The sequence below is a fragment of the Drosophila suzukii genome, chromosome 3 (assembly GCF_043229965.1).
Source record: "Drosophila suzukii chromosome 3, CBGP_Dsuzu_IsoJpt1.0, whole genome shotgun sequence".
NCBI classification, from domain to species: Eukaryota; Metazoa; Arthropoda; class Insecta; order Diptera; family Drosophilidae; genus Drosophila; species Drosophila suzukii.
In genome coordinates, this window is record NC_092082.1 from 93,190,400 (window position 1) to 93,208,168 (window position 17,769).

A 17,769-nucleotide genomic window follows, 5' to 3' on the forward strand; every position below is an offset into this window, starting at 1 on the left:
TGGGATACTGTTGGTGCTGTAAGCCTAAGCAAGTGGAAAATCAATGCATGGGGCGTTAGGAATTTATAAAAAAACCCCGAGCAAAACGTAAAGAGCACTTATTGGCCCGTTAAAAAACTTACCATGCTGCCGGAATCAGGTGGGTCTATTACTGGAACAGCACAAAATAATTGATTCCTGGCTAAAATGTAGGAAAAGTCCTTTAAAATGGTCACTATTTAGATAAATACTAGGTTTTGCTCTAGAAAGAAGACATTTAGAAATGAGTTCGGTCAAATTATCTATTTATCTTATATATGGACCAAAAATGTTAAGTAATGGGTATACAGGACACAAATTGAAGTCTTTAATGCTTCAACTTGACGGCTGGGCAAAGCTCAGTGTTTATGGAGGGCAGAGATAAAGCAGTGCTGGGGGCAACAACAATGACAGTCAAACAATGCAAATCAATTTAAATTTTCATCTCACACACGACGCAGCGGATAAGGAAATCCCGGGAAAAAGGGGAGAAAGGCGCACACAAAATGGGTGAGAAAATCAGTAAAGCAACCGCAATCTCTTACCAAATTGTTTCGAGGGTTGCCATTGCCTTTTTTCACTCTGCATTGGCTTTGCCACGCAACTCAATCATAAGTAAATATCTGCCTCGCACACACGCACGTGGAAATAAATAAAAAATAAATAGGCGGAGAGAAAGCGAAGCTTATTATGCCCCGGGTAAAATATAGCCGGGGTGCAGAGGAGCGAGCGGTGCAGCGGGAGACAAGTAGCGGGTTGGCAGGCGAGACACGTTCTAATAGATTTTTCCAGCTTCTCGCCTTTTGACGCTTGGCAGGCCGTACAAGTAACACATGTTGCTTTTGTTTGGCTTCCTGTCACACAAAGATGATAGGAAGGAATACCGCGCATACATACATACACTTGCAAGAAATTGAATTTTTATATAGTCGAAGATCTTATAAAATGCTGTAAAGCTAATTATAAAATTCAAGTTTTTAAACTATGAGACTCTAATTTTATCAAAATTTGTCTTTTTTTAAGTGTGATCTTACCAGCAACCATTTGAACAATTTGACAAGGCTTGAGTTGTCCCTAAATTAAAGCCCGAAAGTCCTTTATTCAATTTATTCGCGCGATAAGCGCAGTTTCAAAGTCCAAAAAAGGATTTTAGGTCACACATCGGTATTGATTAGGCAACCGGATATGGAAGTATCCGTACAGCCCAGAAACCTGGCATATGAGTATGAGCATCAATCTATGCAAATTGCTTGCAATTGACTGGCAAGCAAATCCGAAAATTATGCCATGGGCGCTCCACGGACAACAATGAACGGTGAACAGGGCTCCGACTGGCAATCGAAATCGCAATCGAAGCGGCTGCAATTGACAGGGGTGGAACCTGACGAAGATAGCCAGCGGGTGGTGATGGTGTATGGTACGAGGAGCAGGAAGAGAGCCAGAGCCAGAGCCGGAAGCTGGCACACAACTAATTGGACATCCGTTGGCCCCGGCGATTATCGACTTTGAAGCAAGGCAAGGGCAAGGTAAAGGTAACTCAAGTATTCTTTTCTGCTGCCACGTTTTATCCCACTGCTCCGCCGTAAGTATTGCGACACATTATTAACACCAGATTGAGTTGAAGGAAGGGAGCCGTAGAAAGGGGCTAAAGGTCGCCTTGACTCCAGTTGACGGTGAGTCGGTCTATTCCGACGGTAGCTCCATGTCCGTTGGGACACAAAGAAACTGAATTGCCGGTGTCGTTTGGCTTTCTTTAATTGAAGCCGATTACCCAGCTGGAGACTTTAGGCCAGGACGCCAGCTGGGAAGCCTCATTAGATCGATCCATCTCACCTACACTACCGGTCATCACAGCAGGTATTTATTGCTGCTCTTCAACAGTTAAATTTTTCTGAGTGTATTCCCACTGCTAATAAGAAGTAAATCAGCGTTTAAGTCGCATGTGCCAAACTTTAAAGGTCCCGGATTTATCGGACTCCACAACAAAGCTACTACAAGATCTATGGGATTGCCAAGGCTTTCGCTCAAAAGTTCTGTCGGCAACCACTTCAAAAGCCGCCTTTCAAGTGGTGCAGCACTGCTTGCTTGACACCTGGCCGTGGCTCACAGCCCCAGCCCCTTAGGTGATTCATTAGTCGCCCGCATCTTCTTGTTGGCCCGCTTTGTGTTGAGGACTCTTAAGCTAAATTAAGTTTTGATAATTCCTAATAATCTATTCAAGCAAGTTTTCAAAAATGTTTGTTCACTTTGTGGTTTGTGTTGGGCTGGCACGGGGACAAGGGACTCCAACGAATATAAGCTTTTGTTGTCCTCCTTGGCTCGTTTCTTCAGTGCGAATTGAATTTTGAAATTTTCTTAGATTTGAATTGTTAGATAGCTGGCGACTTATTAGATCGGAATACGCAAAGCCACACACAAAAGTTGTGCTGTGGCTCCCCTAGTAAGCACTGTCCGAAAATAATCACGCCCTATGTTATGCCTGTCAAAATATTAATTTATTCTTTTCTTAGAGGTTACTTTTAAATAAGACAATAATAATTGAAAAAATAAAATTCGAATCCGTTCTTTTGATACCTTTATTTTAACAAAAAGACAATTTATAAATTAATTTTTTTTGTTATACTCCTTACTTAACTATAAGTTATCTTCAAGAGACTATAGTATAAACAAACGCGTAACCAGTTTTAAGATCATCAAATCAACTGTAAGGACCTCATCTAGCAGTGTAATGGCTTTGAAAAAGTTTTCTACCAACAACTATTGTTGAAAAGTTTTCAATTGAGAATATTAATTTAGCCAATACACGTGGGCCAAGGAGCGGAGGGGAAAGCAATACAAACGGTAAAAGTTTTGTGGCTGCACAGCCCGAAACCAAGCCGAAAAGAGGAGAGATCCAGTGGGGCGGACCAGGTATGGTATGCTATATAGGATGTTCATCCTCAACTCGAGGGCGACAAGGTGCCGGCATAATGTGGTTTTTGTGGCGCACTTTCTATTAGGCAAGCGGAAGTATAATCAAGAACACTCTCCTCCCACCCCTTGGCCGCTCCCCAGTCCTAGCATGCTTCCACCGGGGACAACCACTCAGCGAAGCACACGCACTTTGGCCAATTAGCCGTGTGTCCAACCAAGTTGGCTGTGGGCCTGGTTTTGTTGTGGCGAAATAATATAGGGTCTTGTAATCAGTCGTTGCTAAACTTCTGAATACAGTGAACGGTGCGGTCAGTTTTCACTTTAATCTGTCCAAACCCAAAAAGAATTTAGGCAAAGCTAAAAAGCAATCTACACTCACAACAATAAATATTGGAAAAATACTTCCTGTGCCAACTCAAATAAGAAACCTGATTTAATTTAATCAGTTGCGTCCAGCCTTAATTTAAAACATTGTGTTCTCGTGAAGAATATTAAAATTTTCCTTTTCTAACTTCTGAATTTTAGGGTGATTTGGTAATATCTATTTGCCTAAAATACATGTGGTTTTCTTTCTGCGTGTATTGAAGAGAAATGGAATTCGGATCTTGTTAAGCCGCTGGGCACACGGCACAGTCTCCAGCCCGTGTTCACCTGCAGGAAATTAGCATGCAAAGCCGAACCCCACCAGAACACACATACCCTCAGAGAGTGGGGGCGGGTCAGGTTATGAACATTGCGCTCATCATCGACTAGCCGCCGGCTAAACTGGCGGATGGCAGACGGCAGCTGTTCGAGTGCCCATCTCTCCCCACCCACGCCTCTGGAGTTGTGTCCGAAAAATGTTTTTTCCCGGCATTTGCATGGTAAAACGGCAACATGGTGTGGTGGTCATTGTGAGCTCGGAGTGTTGTACTACACTCAAAGTCCATTCAATCACGCTAGCACTGACAAAAAAGCTCAACAAAAACTATAAAATAAAAGACTGATTTCTAATTCTAATTCTAATTCCTTTACCAAACATTACCTTACCTTTCTTCTAGTCCTTACTGGAACCAAATCGTTAGAAACTCTTCTTAGACATTGGAGGTCTGATTTTAAAAATACATCTTCCTTTCTAACTCCCTCCTATAAGAAACATTATTAAAATTAATCATCCCAATGGCATTTCATAATTTAAGACGGTAACATATCTTTTAGTGTAAATTCACATCCTATTCAATCATAGACGACGGAGAGTCAAAAGAAGCTTGAAGCCTAGAACCAGAGCCAGAAACATAAACTGAACCAACGCAGGATCTGGACCTGGAATTGAGACTGGGCAAAGACGCCCAGCGGTAACAACTGTCCAATTCAGAAGCTGCTCCGTTCACATTTGCTCTGTTTCATGCTAGGTACACATGTTTGTTACCTGCGTGGGAACGGAAGCTGGTGGAAGAGGCTAAAAGTGGGCGGCAGTGGAGGGAGCGCAGCATGTTTCCGGCTCGCCAGGCTATGCAATACGAGAAACGAAAGCAAACTGGAGCCTGCAGTACACTTTTGCATTTGAAGTGAAATGTCCGAGAACAGCTTCAATAGTCCAGACATCTTCCACACTTCATTTCTGCACCCAAACGAAATTAAAAAGTTGAAACAAAAGCATTTAAAGAGTATGAAAAGAAAGAATAGATTTAAAAATTTAGTGGACCGAGCCTTTTTACAACCACTTACAAAAGATTTTTAAAGGCTATTTTGACAGAAATGGTGGTTTCCAATTTAATACGCCTTTTAGTAGAGGGTGGGTCATCTTGTACTTCTTTTATAGTGTTTGGAACGAACCCAAACTGTTTTTTTCTTTTAAAAGTATTGCAGCATATTTCATCTTTAAATTAAATATGGTAAGCAGTTAATTTGATTCAAACCCTTGAGTTCTTGGAACGACTTAGTGTTCTAAGAATATTGCTCAATAAGAAATTGTAGTTCATTCTGACCGTAAGCCAGAATATATCTCGTTAATTATACAAAGCTGTCATATTTTAATCCCGCCATCATCCAAAACTGCATTAATAAAATAATTATTCTAGCAATTCGGTCGACGTTAAAATACATTTTTAGAATTTGGTAAGCCCTTAATTAGCCTAGTCTATAAAATTTACATTTGACTCACTTGGAGGTATCGTACGAACATTTTGCAAAGTTTCATTATTGTATAAAGATCCCACAGTTACTCGCCCTCGAAGAGATACAATGCAACAGATCCACATTCCTCAACCAATATTTCTTCGTTTCGAAGGTAATCGAATTTTAGCCAACGCTAGCATGTCCAAGTTGGTAAACTTATTCCAGACTAAGGCTCAGCTCTGAGAGCATGGCAACTTGCATGTCTAGAACTCTTCGACTTTTTAACATTAAATTATTTAATATAGTAAATCAGGCAAAGTAATTTGGCAGTTAAATTTACCCATACATATGTACGTAGGGTTATCTGCCGGAAAGCGAAATTCAATGCCTATGCCTGCATTAATTAAGCTAATGAGGCGCTGAACAGCTCATATGGCAATATGGCTGCGGGGTTTTGGGCGCAATGTCCATAAATCTCAATTAAAGTGCAACACACTTTGTTAGTCGAGAAAGGGGCAGAGGCCACAAATCGGTCCTCGACTTCTTCGACATCAACTCCGTCTCTTCTCCAGGTTCCTCTGACTGAGCTTCGTAGTTGCTTCTGCTCTTGTAATCCGCTTAAGTAACTCAACAGGAACGGAAGCCGGAAATGAAAACCATACAGTATACAAAGCAAGAGTGGGAGAAAGGTGAGGCCGCCTCAAAAGACTGAAGGCGACTCTGGAACGGAGATGGACAGAATTGCTTTGTATTGGTTGGGGTCAGGCGGCCAGCTTCCGTTGCTTGTGCCCTCGTTGAAACTCTTCCACTTAAAACAAAGAAGTGTCAATCCACACTATCACAACAAAAACATAAATTTGCCAATATGAAATACAGTGTTCAGGTTTAGACAAATTAAGATCAAGAATAAACAATGAGTGTGTGTTTTTGTAAGGTTTTGTTAAAATGTAAAGGTTATAATTATATTTAAAAATAGTTTATATAAATAAGACTCGACAAAATAGCTCGAAGGCATCATGAAATAAAAATGTATATTAGAAAACATATCGGAAACGTGAATTTTGTCAAGTGCTGTGACTCGCATTTGGCATAAAAGAAAGGAGTCGGGAAGGAATCACGGCTCTTAAGCCGCACCGGAAATGAAGAGTTGCTGCGAGGTTCAGCGACAGTTTCCTCACAGGTTAACTGACAGACACCACCGAAGTGAATTCTCCGAAAAAAAAATTTGTACGCTTTTACCCGTTTTAAGTGCTCATAATATCTGCTGTAAGTGAGGATGGGAAAGTGAAAATGAAACCAAACAAAAAATGGCTTTCGCCAATGCGGTTTTCCGGTCGCCGCCCAACTCGACCCGACTTCCGCTCCAGGCCTATGAACCGCAGCGGTGATCAAAAGTCCGTTGTGTACTAATAAATTATTTAAGTATGCATGTGTTATGACCCCCAAAAGTCCATGGTACCCCGTTTTTGTTTCCAAATACCTCTTTTTCTTGGGTGGCATTCTCACTTTTTCCCAAGTACCCTAATGTCTATACCATAAAATATGTCAAACAGGGCAACTCTCGGCCCTAACTATTTATAAAAAATCAATTTGAATTGTTGCTTTTTATTATTGCATAATTATTCAGTAGTTTACATTAACATTAAACTGTTCATGCAAATACAGAGACAATGTCATTTAGTCGCATTTTTTCTGGAAACTTGCAATTATTTCTCGTTCTCATGCCTGGACACAAAATTATTTAATAATTAATTAATTAATTATTTTCTAAATGGTGCAACAATATTGACAGTAAAATAAAAAAGTATTGGTATTTATAAATATATTTGCAATTGCGTTGCGAATTCATTATTAATTTCTGGTTTTGTTTGCATAATGCTCATACACATACGTAGAATATTAATTACTTGATGGACACGTTGGAGGCAAAGTGGGATTTGTCATATCATGGGACACACCGTGATATACAACAAACTAAAATAAATATTATAATATGATGGTAATGAGGATTTTGCCCACCTAATTTCAGTGTGGTATGTACAATGTATCTATTAGATTAAAGCTTTTCAAACATAGTCTTTTGCAGACATCCGCCGTTCCTTCCCGTCTTCAATACAAACAGCTCCAACGTGTCAGTCAACAATTTCGTTATATCTACTAATTGTTCTTGCCTTTATCTGTATTTAATAACATCAAACAAACAACATTCAATCTTTCACGTTTATTTTTTTGTTTGATTAGTCATAGGTAGGTAGTTATAGATTCCATATTCCGTTTGGTTCGCTGGCTCAGCATGTGGGCTACGGTGGCTAGATTTGTATCGCCTAAGTTGTATACATACATTATAATTAAATATTTATAAAATTGAATGCATCTCGGTACCGGACAAATATGTACTTAAAAAATAAAAATGAATTCATCTCAATCTTTATCGTGCTGGCTACAAACGTTTATTTCCACTCAACTCGCTATATAAGTATACAAATATATATGCTATTTTACAAAATATTTATAAAAACATTACAAATTATTTTTAAACGTAGCTTGATAAAGAAAATCGTACACTTAGCACAAAAAGTGCTGTTGCTTAAATTGCAGTTGGACCCATTGAACACAATAATTAATTATAGAATTAGTGCGTGTAATTATTTATGAAACCAATTTATTTCTTTGGGTTCCATACAAAAGCAGCAAAGCAACTGTTTATGAGATTGCACAAACCTAGCACTAGTTCGAGAATTTTGTTTTAACTTTGAATTTTTACCTTTTCAAAAAAATACCGTTTTCCTCTAGGAGTAAAGGGTGCAAGTTTTTGGACACAGTTGTCTTTGCTTAAATGTATGTATATTGTAGAGCACACTTTTAGGCAGCTTAAAAGACACACCCATTTCTAGTGTATTTAACTATTTCGGCAAAATTGTAATTTTCTTAAAATGTTGATAGCAACCACTAAGAACTTATTTTAGATCAGAAATTTGAGAAATTTATTCTGTTAAATAATATAAGGTGTAATTTTTGTGTTCAGTTGGTTCAACTGCAGAGAAAATCTCGACATATCATGAAAATTTCAAGAATCTAGTTATATTGCTGTTTTTTAAGAGACATGCATACAAATAATAATTACGTTTTAAATGCTTCACTTTTCTCAGTAGTACACACGTTCTTATATAACTATCATATTCACATAATTTTTATCTAAATAATGCAACTAGCTGTTCGCACTTGAATATACATTTATAAATATGAATTGCTCTAATATATTTTAATTCTTTTTAGCATGTTGTATCCATTTAACCAGTATTTAATGCACGTTTATATGAATTAACTCCTTCATTTCATTTTCTTGCTTCTCTCAGTTGATAAAAACATTGCAACAAACCTATACGTCGATGTTGGGGTATAAATATATATGCGTTATAAAAATGCATTTTAAAATATGTTTTTTTCCGAAAACGTCAACATTGTTTCAATGTCTCCATCCTTACGTTTCTGTTGCTTGGGCGGTTTGGGGATCTAAAATGGAATTCCAGCTTATGTTGACATTTAAAAGCCTTAGTGTACAATTTGTTTGTTTATTCCCTTAATTTATCTGTTGGTTTTCTCTTCGATTGGAATTGTGATCAAATTCCAAATTTTGATCTCTAAAATAATCCCACGTACTTCCATACTCGTGTTCGATTTTTCGTTGAAAAATTTCGATTCAGACATTGCCAATTATAATTAGATGTGTGCGACATGGTACATATATGTTTAACTCAAATGTTGATTTCCGTGTTATTTTTATTGGCTACTTTAGCCTGTTGAAAACATACAACACCTTCACCTACGGGCTGCATTGCCCGAGAGCTTGACCAATTATAACATTTCTTTTATCTAATTTTAAATAGTATTTCACATGTCTATGAATAAAAGGCGCCAAGCCCGTTCGATAAACAAAGGTGGGCATTTTCAAAGCCCTTTAAACGGGAGTCTCCCTTCGGTGAATTACAATTTTATTGTTTGGTTGGTGTTTTGTTAACGGCCATCTAAACTTTTATGAGTAATTGAATAATTTTGTAAAATAAATTAAAGAATAAAGTGGTTATTTCTTATAATGTGTCTGTGACACCATTATTTAACTCTCAATTATAATTCCGTGCTGTAGTTACATTTATAAAAATATATTCAATGCTTTTCTTTAAATTATAGAGGACTGCTTGCAGTTTATAAGAAAATAGTTGGCTTTTTTCTTCTACTTTTTAAATTAATTAAATTACTCTAAACACTTTGGCGTGAATGTTTTATAGAGTTGTCAGTGTGTGCAAAACTATCGGTTGCAATAAATTGAAATTGTTATTTAACATAAAAAAGACACAAATTTCAAATAGTTGCAAATAAAGCTTCTAATATATTGCAAGGCAGCAACTGTCACAATTACGACAAGGCAAAAAACATCATCATAAGAATCTCTTATTTTGCGTGTTATGTAACATTGAATTGAGCATTTAATTTGTAAAAAAGAATAAAATAAAAGTATACATTTCAAATAAAACAAATTTCATTTTGTGCATTCTTTCAACTGTTGCAGGCGTGGCCGAAATACATGGCGTGTGTTGTTTCCTTGTGCATGTGTATTTTGTGTAGATTTGGTTTGTTGATTTGTTAAACAATTTCACATTTTAAAATTCGTACACTTTCAGCTTAAACCCTATAGATACTAGAACGTATGGCCTACACATATCAAATAGCTTACTTCAAACTATTTACCGTGGCTATTGGTACAAAACTTTACACTTAGCGGCTCTGCAAATTTTTTCTAGCTTTTCACATTCATATACAAATGCCGAAAATGATGTTAACATTTTCTGTAAATGGATAATAATTAGTTCGATCCGTAAACATTATAAGTTCCGTTTCACTTAGGCTTCCGTTTCGGCGCCTTTTAGACGCAGGCGGGCAAAGTCCTCGAAAATTATGTCATCATCCTGTGCCTCGTCGTCGTCCAGCTGGATAAGATTGGTGGTGGTGGGTACGTCCTGACCCCCAGCCGCTGATCCTGTCTCTCCACCGTCGCTCAAACTCACTAGCGGCTGACCGCCCCCTGCCAAACTAGCTCGCGGCGATCGCTCGCCCAACAGCGGGTGCTCTTCCTCCTCGGGCTTGGGGTGCATTAGTGTGAACGGGAGCTCAGCCACTAGATCACCATTCAGCAGCGGCGAACTTATCAGCAACTTCACCTTAACCTTATAGTGCACCATAATGCCGAGACTCTCTCGCTGGGCAGGATTGGTAATGAGCGTGCTAGACGCTAAATTAGTATCCTCATGCTTCAGCTGGCCGTCTAAAGCCAGGCCCCATTTATCCTTATTATTCGCCAAAAGGGGGCACAACTCGAAAACCTTCGACAGGGTGAACCCGGGCGCAACTTGGCATCCATCCTCCGACTCGATCTCGGCCACCACTGACTTGTATTGGGCCGTGGAAAAGAGGCAAATATCCGCAAACTGACGGACACATACCTTGATCTTCTTCACCGTCCGATTCGAATTATTGGCCACGTGAACGTTGACCGATATTTTCTCGCCGTGGTGGTACAGCTCCTTGTCCAAACTTGCTTCCAGATGGATCTTGTTCGGCTTCATCATAAACTCCTTGCTGACTTCGATCGATGGCTGCTCACCGACTTTGGAGGGGGCGTACATGACCTTGCGAATAGTCAGTCGCACAGAGTTCCGCTTGTGGGGCTTGTCCTCTACGTTCTCACCTATCAAGGATAAACATTATGAGTAATCGCTACACAGCTGCTGTAGAAATCCAATGACGTATGCATAATCCAACCGGGGGTGTGTCACTCGTTAATTTGTTAGAAATATGCGTCATTGATATTGCGTATATCACATATCGGTACGAGTTCCAGAAACGTTTTAATACGACCCCAGCGACAAGAGATTTTTGGTACCCAAGGATAGACGGCTCTATCTTGGCGCTGTCTTAAAAAAAAAAAAACACTTTCCATTCAGAAGGTAATAAATCGTTCTGCGTCAAGTTGAGCTCCGTCTGCTAATTGTTTATACCAAAAACATGGAAGCGAGGCACATTAAATATACAAATCAGCAGACGCCAAGGAAATAAAAGCTCTGGCCAAATCGTCATGGGGGAAAAAAGAATAGCTGAGAAATCGTTTCTGCGAACTATAGAAACATCAACATTGCTTATAAGTTCTACGAATTGTTTTTTGGTTTACAGTAGATACTGATTAATAACAACATTTATTTTAGTTTTAATAATCTGGCAAGATAATAAACGTTAATTGATATTTATTAACGAAAATATAAAAGTTGTTCGATTTACTGCTGCTTACTACACGAAAATAAAGTAGTGCATCCACAGCCAAATCCCTTAGATATTTAGGGCCCACCCAGACGGCAATTGGCATCGCTGCTACTTCATTAATCTTTTTATGGCCGTACGCAAATTGGCTGCTAGATAAGAACGAAATTCCAACAAGAGCCATAAAACCAACAAAAATTTATGAACAAAGCAAGGCAAACGAAAAAATATGTAGATATAATTATTTACCCAACGGAAAGCAGTGGGTGAATCAGGGGAAGGAACAAAATCAGGTACTGTGCGATGGGAGCTGCGTGTGCGAGTCGCAAATATGTATGCGCAGGCAACTTCCTAAATCGCAACATACTATTTCGCTGAACAGGCTTTTCTCGCTAATTTCGGACAATATTAATTGCAACACAGGGCTTAACAAGAAAAAAGGAGTTAATGGGAAGTCAGCAGAAAATAACAGCTTATACTCAAAAAGGTTTTCAAGAATTATATCCAGCAATTGGATAGTGGTGAACAAAACGTCATTAAAGACAACGGCGGAGCCTAATTAAAGCCAACAACAACAATAGCTTTGATACAACTACGGCAGAGTCAGATTCCAATTAGAAGCGTCGAATTTCAATTAGGTGGGACGCTGCGTCACCAAGCCCAATGACATTTTTGCGCAGCCCGACGTAGCTGGATTAATTAACCCCGTGTTCCCGACCGCGTGACACATGCGCTAAATTACACAAAGCCACATACATATACAACCAATTTACAGTCGAACCTCCATAGGACGCAAATAGTTAAGTTTACTACAGCCTTTAGTCTCAAAATTTAAGACAAGATTCTAGTAAAACAATGTCAATAAGGTTTACAACTTTGAATGAAATCAGGTTTTGTGTTGATCTAAAACGCGGCTTCTATCTGAAATTGCTTCTGGTTGGAATGCCCAACCAGAGTTTGTTCCGTTCCAATCCACGCAATCAAGGCTCGACTGTGCATAGATATGGGAGTGAAATGTAAAAATACGTATACTAAATGCCTGTATCGACTGCTGCAATCGCCCATCAATGATTTTGACTTTGTCTGACCGCCGTGCACGGACACTCCCACAAGACCAGACCCGAACTCACCCACAAAGGCTTTCAGCTCGTAGTCCACTCCGCAGGACTTGCCCACGTCCCCAGGGGCGGGCTGCAAGGACACGGAGGCGGGGCAGTAAGGTGGAACCTCGAAGTAAAACGGATGGGCGTTGGGTCCCAGCTTTTTGATCAGCCGCTCCTGCAGACGGGTCATCGGACGGTCCAGCTGCATGGGCGGGTAAATCTGCTCATGCGCCAGATACAGGTCCTTGCGGAACGTCAGTCCCAGGACATCCAGGTCCTCGCGCCCGTAGCGAAAGGCGGCCAGTACCTGGCCAAACACCTTGCGGTCCTTGACGTACTCGGGATCGATGAAGACGACGCCGTCAATGGGGTCCACATGCGTGACATGGTCCACAAAGTCCCGTTTGCCGAGGTACACCGTGATCTTGCCGTTAGAGGAGCTCTTCTTGAAGACCCTCGTCGCCTGGCGTCGGGAGCTGGCATCGCCTCCGGCCTCGTCGTTGGCCGCCCCGCTCCCTCCGCCGCTGCTTCCGGCAGCTGTCACATTTGTGCTAGATCCATTGCTCCCCAGTGCTCCTCCGTTTCCACCACCTCCGCCGTTCATCGTGTTCATTGGCGGCTGCGTCGCTTCTGCTGATTCGCTGGTGTTCCTGCTAAATGGTTCTCCGCACACACCGCTCCTTGTTTTTCGGCACTCCGTACAATAATATATGTGCGTTGGGTCGTTGGGTGCTGCAATTTTTTTAATTTTTTTTAATTTTTTATGTGTATACTTGTTCCGCCGTTTGCCAGCACTGTCCGGCCAGCCAGTTATACCGATACTATCGCAGGTGTCGCCAAAATATTGGAGGGTGACGCGGCTAGATAAGCGAGGACACTGCACTGTTTACGTTTGATCCCACTCACGATTGGTGGTTTGCCAACACTGTCTGCCAGCCAAATTTGTGACCCGGCTAGGTTAGCGAGGACACTGCGCAGTTTTTGGTGCGACCGTCCGCGTAACGATGGCATCGACGAATTTTCCATCGCCCCATCGATGTTTCACTTTTCCACTTTTCCAGAGCAGATCTTGCATTTCCCTTTTCACTGACACGCTGAGGCTATCCCCTTTTTTACTGACACTTACGACTTACGTGGCTCTTACGTTTGCTCACACATACGTTACTGTGGCTTACGTTTTGCTGACACTTACGTACTTACGTTGTGATATTCTGGTATATTCTGGTATTCTGGTCTTTTTGAGATTCAGGTTCTTAAAAAAAGTTCGCCCACACTTTTTCCGCCATTCCAACTTTCCACGTGATTCTTGATCTTGCATCTCCCTTTTTCACTGACACTTACGCTGAGGCTATCTCCCTTTTTCACTGACACTTACGTGGTCTTACGTTTGCCCACACTTACGTTACGGTGGCTTACGTTTGTTGACACTTACGTACTTATTCTGGTCTTTTTTGAGATTTCATTCTTAAAAAAAGTTAGTTAGCCAACACTTTTTCCGCCATTCCAATTTTCCACGTGCAACTCGAAATTCCGGCAAACCACGCGTTGTCCGTCAAAATCCAAACCGTACTTGATTCGCTTGTCCAACCAAAACTCGAGAAACCGCTAAGATGGCCCAAAAGAAAGCCGTAGCCGCCAAGGGCAAGAAGGCCGCGAACAGGGTGGTGAAGGAGAAGGTGCAGGAAGAGGAGGAAAACGTGGTCGCCCAGTCGCCGCCCACCAAGAAGTCCCGGAAGCAGCCTGTGAAGGAAGTGCCGCCGCAGTCCAGCGAGGAGGAGTCCGACGCCGAGGGCCAGAATGACGACCAAGCTGAGGACGACAGCGACTCCGAGGTAAGCACCGAACAACGTGGTCTCTTCTGTTCGAAGATTTCATTGCAGGTCTATGTACCTGCCTTGGGGGTGTATTGCACATCGAATGAATTCTGTACCTACTTAGCCTTTCCTTTACCACGTTTATTTTTAAGTTAACGATGGGTAGAAGTTAGAAGAGTATGTCAATAAGTGGTATTTTCCTATTCCAGGCCGAAGATTTTCTCGACGACGAGGCTGAGGAAGCTGAAGAGGACGAAAGTGAGGAAGAGGAAGACGATGACGAGGTGGAGCCTGGTGAGGTTTCTAACAGCGCAGTCGCGGATGAGGAAGATGACTCCGACGATGATGAGGCACCTGCAGAGGAACCAGTATCCAAGGGCAAGGGAACTAAAAAACCGGGAAAATCCAACACTGACGAGTCGGATGAAAAGACTGGAATTCCCAAAGTACGCGTTGGCAAGATTCCCTCAGGAACGCCAAAAAATACAATCATATTTGCCACAAACCTACCAAAAGGTACCATCAAATTTCCGTTATTTGAATGTGGAAGCTGTAACAAAATAGTTTCATTTAATTTATTTTTGTTTCACAGATTACAAACTTCAGGACCTGGTTGCCTTGTTTTCCAAATTTGGACCGATTTCCACAGTAACTCGTTTGCCTTTTAAGAATGGCCTCAATTCAGTCCTTATCGCCTTTGATACGCCAGCTGCAGCAGAAGCTGCTCTGCAGGCCAAACCCAAGGCACTGACCCTTGGAAACAGGGCTCTGACCGTATCCCAGCCGAAGGACAGGGAAACTTTAAACAAACGCACGGTGGTGGTTGGCCTGATTGGACCCAAAGTCACCACGGAAGAGTTAAAGGCCTTTTTCGAAAAAGTAGCTCCCGTGGAGTCAGTGACCTTATCCGGTAACCGCTTAAACCCCAAAGCCTTTGTACGTTTGGTTTCAGTCGACGACATCCCCAAGGTCCTTAAACTGCACAGCACCGAACTCTATTCTCGCTTCATCACAGTGCATCCAATGTCTGTAAAGAGTGCGTTAAAAACCGGTGAACTTACCCTGGTTGTAGAAAATTTGGGCAAACATGAGTCGTACAACGCTGACGCCCTGGAGAAGATTTTTAAAAAGTTCGGGGAAGTGGACTATCTAGATGTTGTGTGCAGCAAGACAGTCTTGGCCTTTGTCACGTTTAAGCAGCCGGAAGCCGCCACTAAGGCTCTGGACCAACTCCAGGGAAAGACTGTTAACAATTTGGAATTGAAACTGTTGCGCTTTGAACGCAGCACCTCGGGGAAGGCGATTCTTGTGACGAACTTGTCTGCAGGTGGGTTGCCCTAATCTGAATTTTGTGTATCATTGTAAAATTTTGTAATTAATTGATATATTTTTGTTATTAACTGTTATTCCTGTATGTACAATTTTTCTTGTAGATACCACTGAAGCCGATCTGCGGAAAGTGTTTAACGAGAGCGGCGAAATTGAGAGCATCCAGATGTTCAAAAACAAGGCCGTAGTGAAGTTCACGAATGAGGACGCTTTCTGCAAATCTTTCTTGTCCAACGAAAGAGTTGTAAACAATCTTCCCATTTTTATCGAGCCCAACTCGCTGCTAAAGCACAGATTGTTAAGGAAACGTGCAGCTATTGCGCACTCACAAGCACCCCCCCAGTTCCAGAAGAATGGGAACAATAAGTTCGGAAAGAAACCCTTTAACAAGCGCCCGGCACACGAAAATGGTGGCCATCCTTTCGCGAAGAGGGGAAAGTTTTAGAGCTTGGAAATCTACAAATATTTAGTTTTAAGTTCTGCAGTACCACAAATATGGCCACAATCCCTTTAGTTCCATACCACTGATGTAATGGATATAGTCGATAAGAGATACCCCTTAAACTTGAACTGCAAAATACTAGCCGTATTTTAAACGTATGTTGACTTTTATAAGCATCAAACCTAAAACTAAATAAAAGAGTCAAAATGTATCTATAAACTTGATATCTTTAATGGCTGAATAAGGGATCTACGTAACCAAATGGTTCTCTATCTTTTTGTTTCAGCTTAGTAATTTTTTGTAACGCAAATCAAGTTACATGCGACCGGCGTACTCTTGATAATTTGAAACTTGTTTTATTCTAAAACTCTTCTATATAATCTTTAAAAGAAAACCTGAATTTTCAATTATATCCATATTACACATCATGTAAATAACCGGCACGTACCGGCTTTTATATAAATGAATAAGGCTACAAGTGTTTGTGGGTGGTGTTTGTGCTGTTCCCGCTCCATTCGTCAAATGATTCATTAGTCTCAGCACAATAGTGAGTCATTCAGCAAAGACGACAACTCCACACGCAATAATTTCATTTACCCAGTACGGCACTCCCATTGCATCTCATCCTCCCAAGGCCCCCTGCTTCCACCAGTTGGCTGGCCACCAGAAAGTTACGCCTTTGTTCACGCCATCTTGGTCATAATGCAAATGAATAGAAGCAGCGGATTGGGAGAATGCATTAGTAAATCAAGGGCTTGGCAAGTGCCGATTTCCATAATGATCATATGCCTAGTTACAATAAATTACAAAAATATGAAATATCAAAGTTCTCTTTTTATACTAATTTTCGGCCACCAAAATCGCTGAGATGAATTAAACACTTTAATCATTGCTTGCATTTTATAGGCGGACGGAAAGGTACTCTGACATGGCTACATCGACTTCGCTTATCACATAGGGCCAAAAATGTATCCTCTGCTTCGCAAACTTCTAAATGATATTATATTTATCTCTGCAATAAAAATAGTATTTAAACAAAAATCTCAATTTAAATAAAAATTTTCTTGATTTCGGCTTCATGTGCAGAAACTCTATAAATTGCTCATATTGTTATCAAAACGACCCCCTAATATCAGCAAGCAACTTATTTACAGTTCAATATGAAATTAATTTATATTTTTAACTTTTATTTGTAATATATTTTTTGTAGTATTTTGTTATTTTTGTTGCTACTACATGGTCACAAATAAGATCTTGGATAGATATTTATCGTTTTAAATAAGTATTTTTTGTTTATGTATATTTTTTGTAAATTTAATTTCGGTTAGTGCTTTCATTTCCATAATTGTTAGCATTTCATGAATTGTTTATGCACGTACGTATGTGTATGTATATGTAAATATATATAAAAAGAAAGTTCCTTTGACTAAATGCAACGGAAATTATATGTTGGCCAACCAAAAGCAAGCCACCCTGGTTTTTCAAAATCCCAATCGGCCGGCAGTGTAGGTCATGAATCACCTAATCAGTCTGTTTATAAAGTTGTTGGAAATGATTTCGATCGAGTTGTATATTAGTCCATTCAAGCGAAACAAATTGTGCCCGTGAAGCTTTTTTCTGCCTGGGTCGGGTTTCAGGGGGTTGCTGCTGAGTTTTGTTGGCTATGTCCCAAGTCTCTCTGTCTCTTGTTGTCTTCGACTTCATTTTTCAATACATGTATTATAAATATCATTAAGCTTAGGTA

At 40.5% G+C, this 17,769-nt stretch overlaps 2 protein-coding genes and 1 long non-coding RNA gene across 3 annotated transcripts in view; 1 reads left to right on the forward strand and 2 right to left on the reverse strand.

Annotated features, from left to right (window-relative positions):
* Positions 1 to 13,775, reverse strand: part of LOC139353107 (uncharacterized) — a 69,038-nt gene extending 55,263 nt beyond the window's left edge. The window contains exon 1 of the long non-coding RNA XR_011604250.1: positions 13,641 to 13,775. This is a non-coding gene — a long non-coding RNA (uncharacterized lncRNA). The remainder of the gene's footprint in view (positions 1 to 13,640) is intronic.
* Positions 7,450 to 13,172, reverse strand: krz (beta-arrestin protein kurtz). Its single transcript, XM_017075791.4, has 2 exons — positions 12,468 to 13,172; positions 7,450 to 10,771 (listed from the first exon to the last, which is right to left on the reverse strand). Exons 1-2 carry the CDS (start codon positions 13,051 to 13,053, stop codon positions 9,927 to 9,929), a joined length of 1,431 nt encoding a protein of 476 aa, XP_016931280.3. The 5' UTR covers positions 13,054 to 13,172; the 3' UTR covers positions 7,450 to 9,926.
* A 151-nt stretch (positions 13,776 to 13,926) lies between the features above and the next one.
* Positions 13,927 to 16,236, forward strand: mod (modulo). The gene is made up of 4 exons (XM_017075789.4): positions 13,927 to 14,272; positions 14,464 to 14,770; positions 14,847 to 15,581; positions 15,688 to 16,236. Exons 1-4 carry the CDS (start codon positions 14,051 to 14,053, stop codon positions 16,026 to 16,028), a joined length of 1,605 nt encoding a protein of 534 aa, XP_016931278.4. The 5' UTR covers positions 13,927 to 14,050; the 3' UTR covers positions 16,029 to 16,236.
* Positions 16,237 to 17,769: the final 1,533 nt, after the last annotated feature.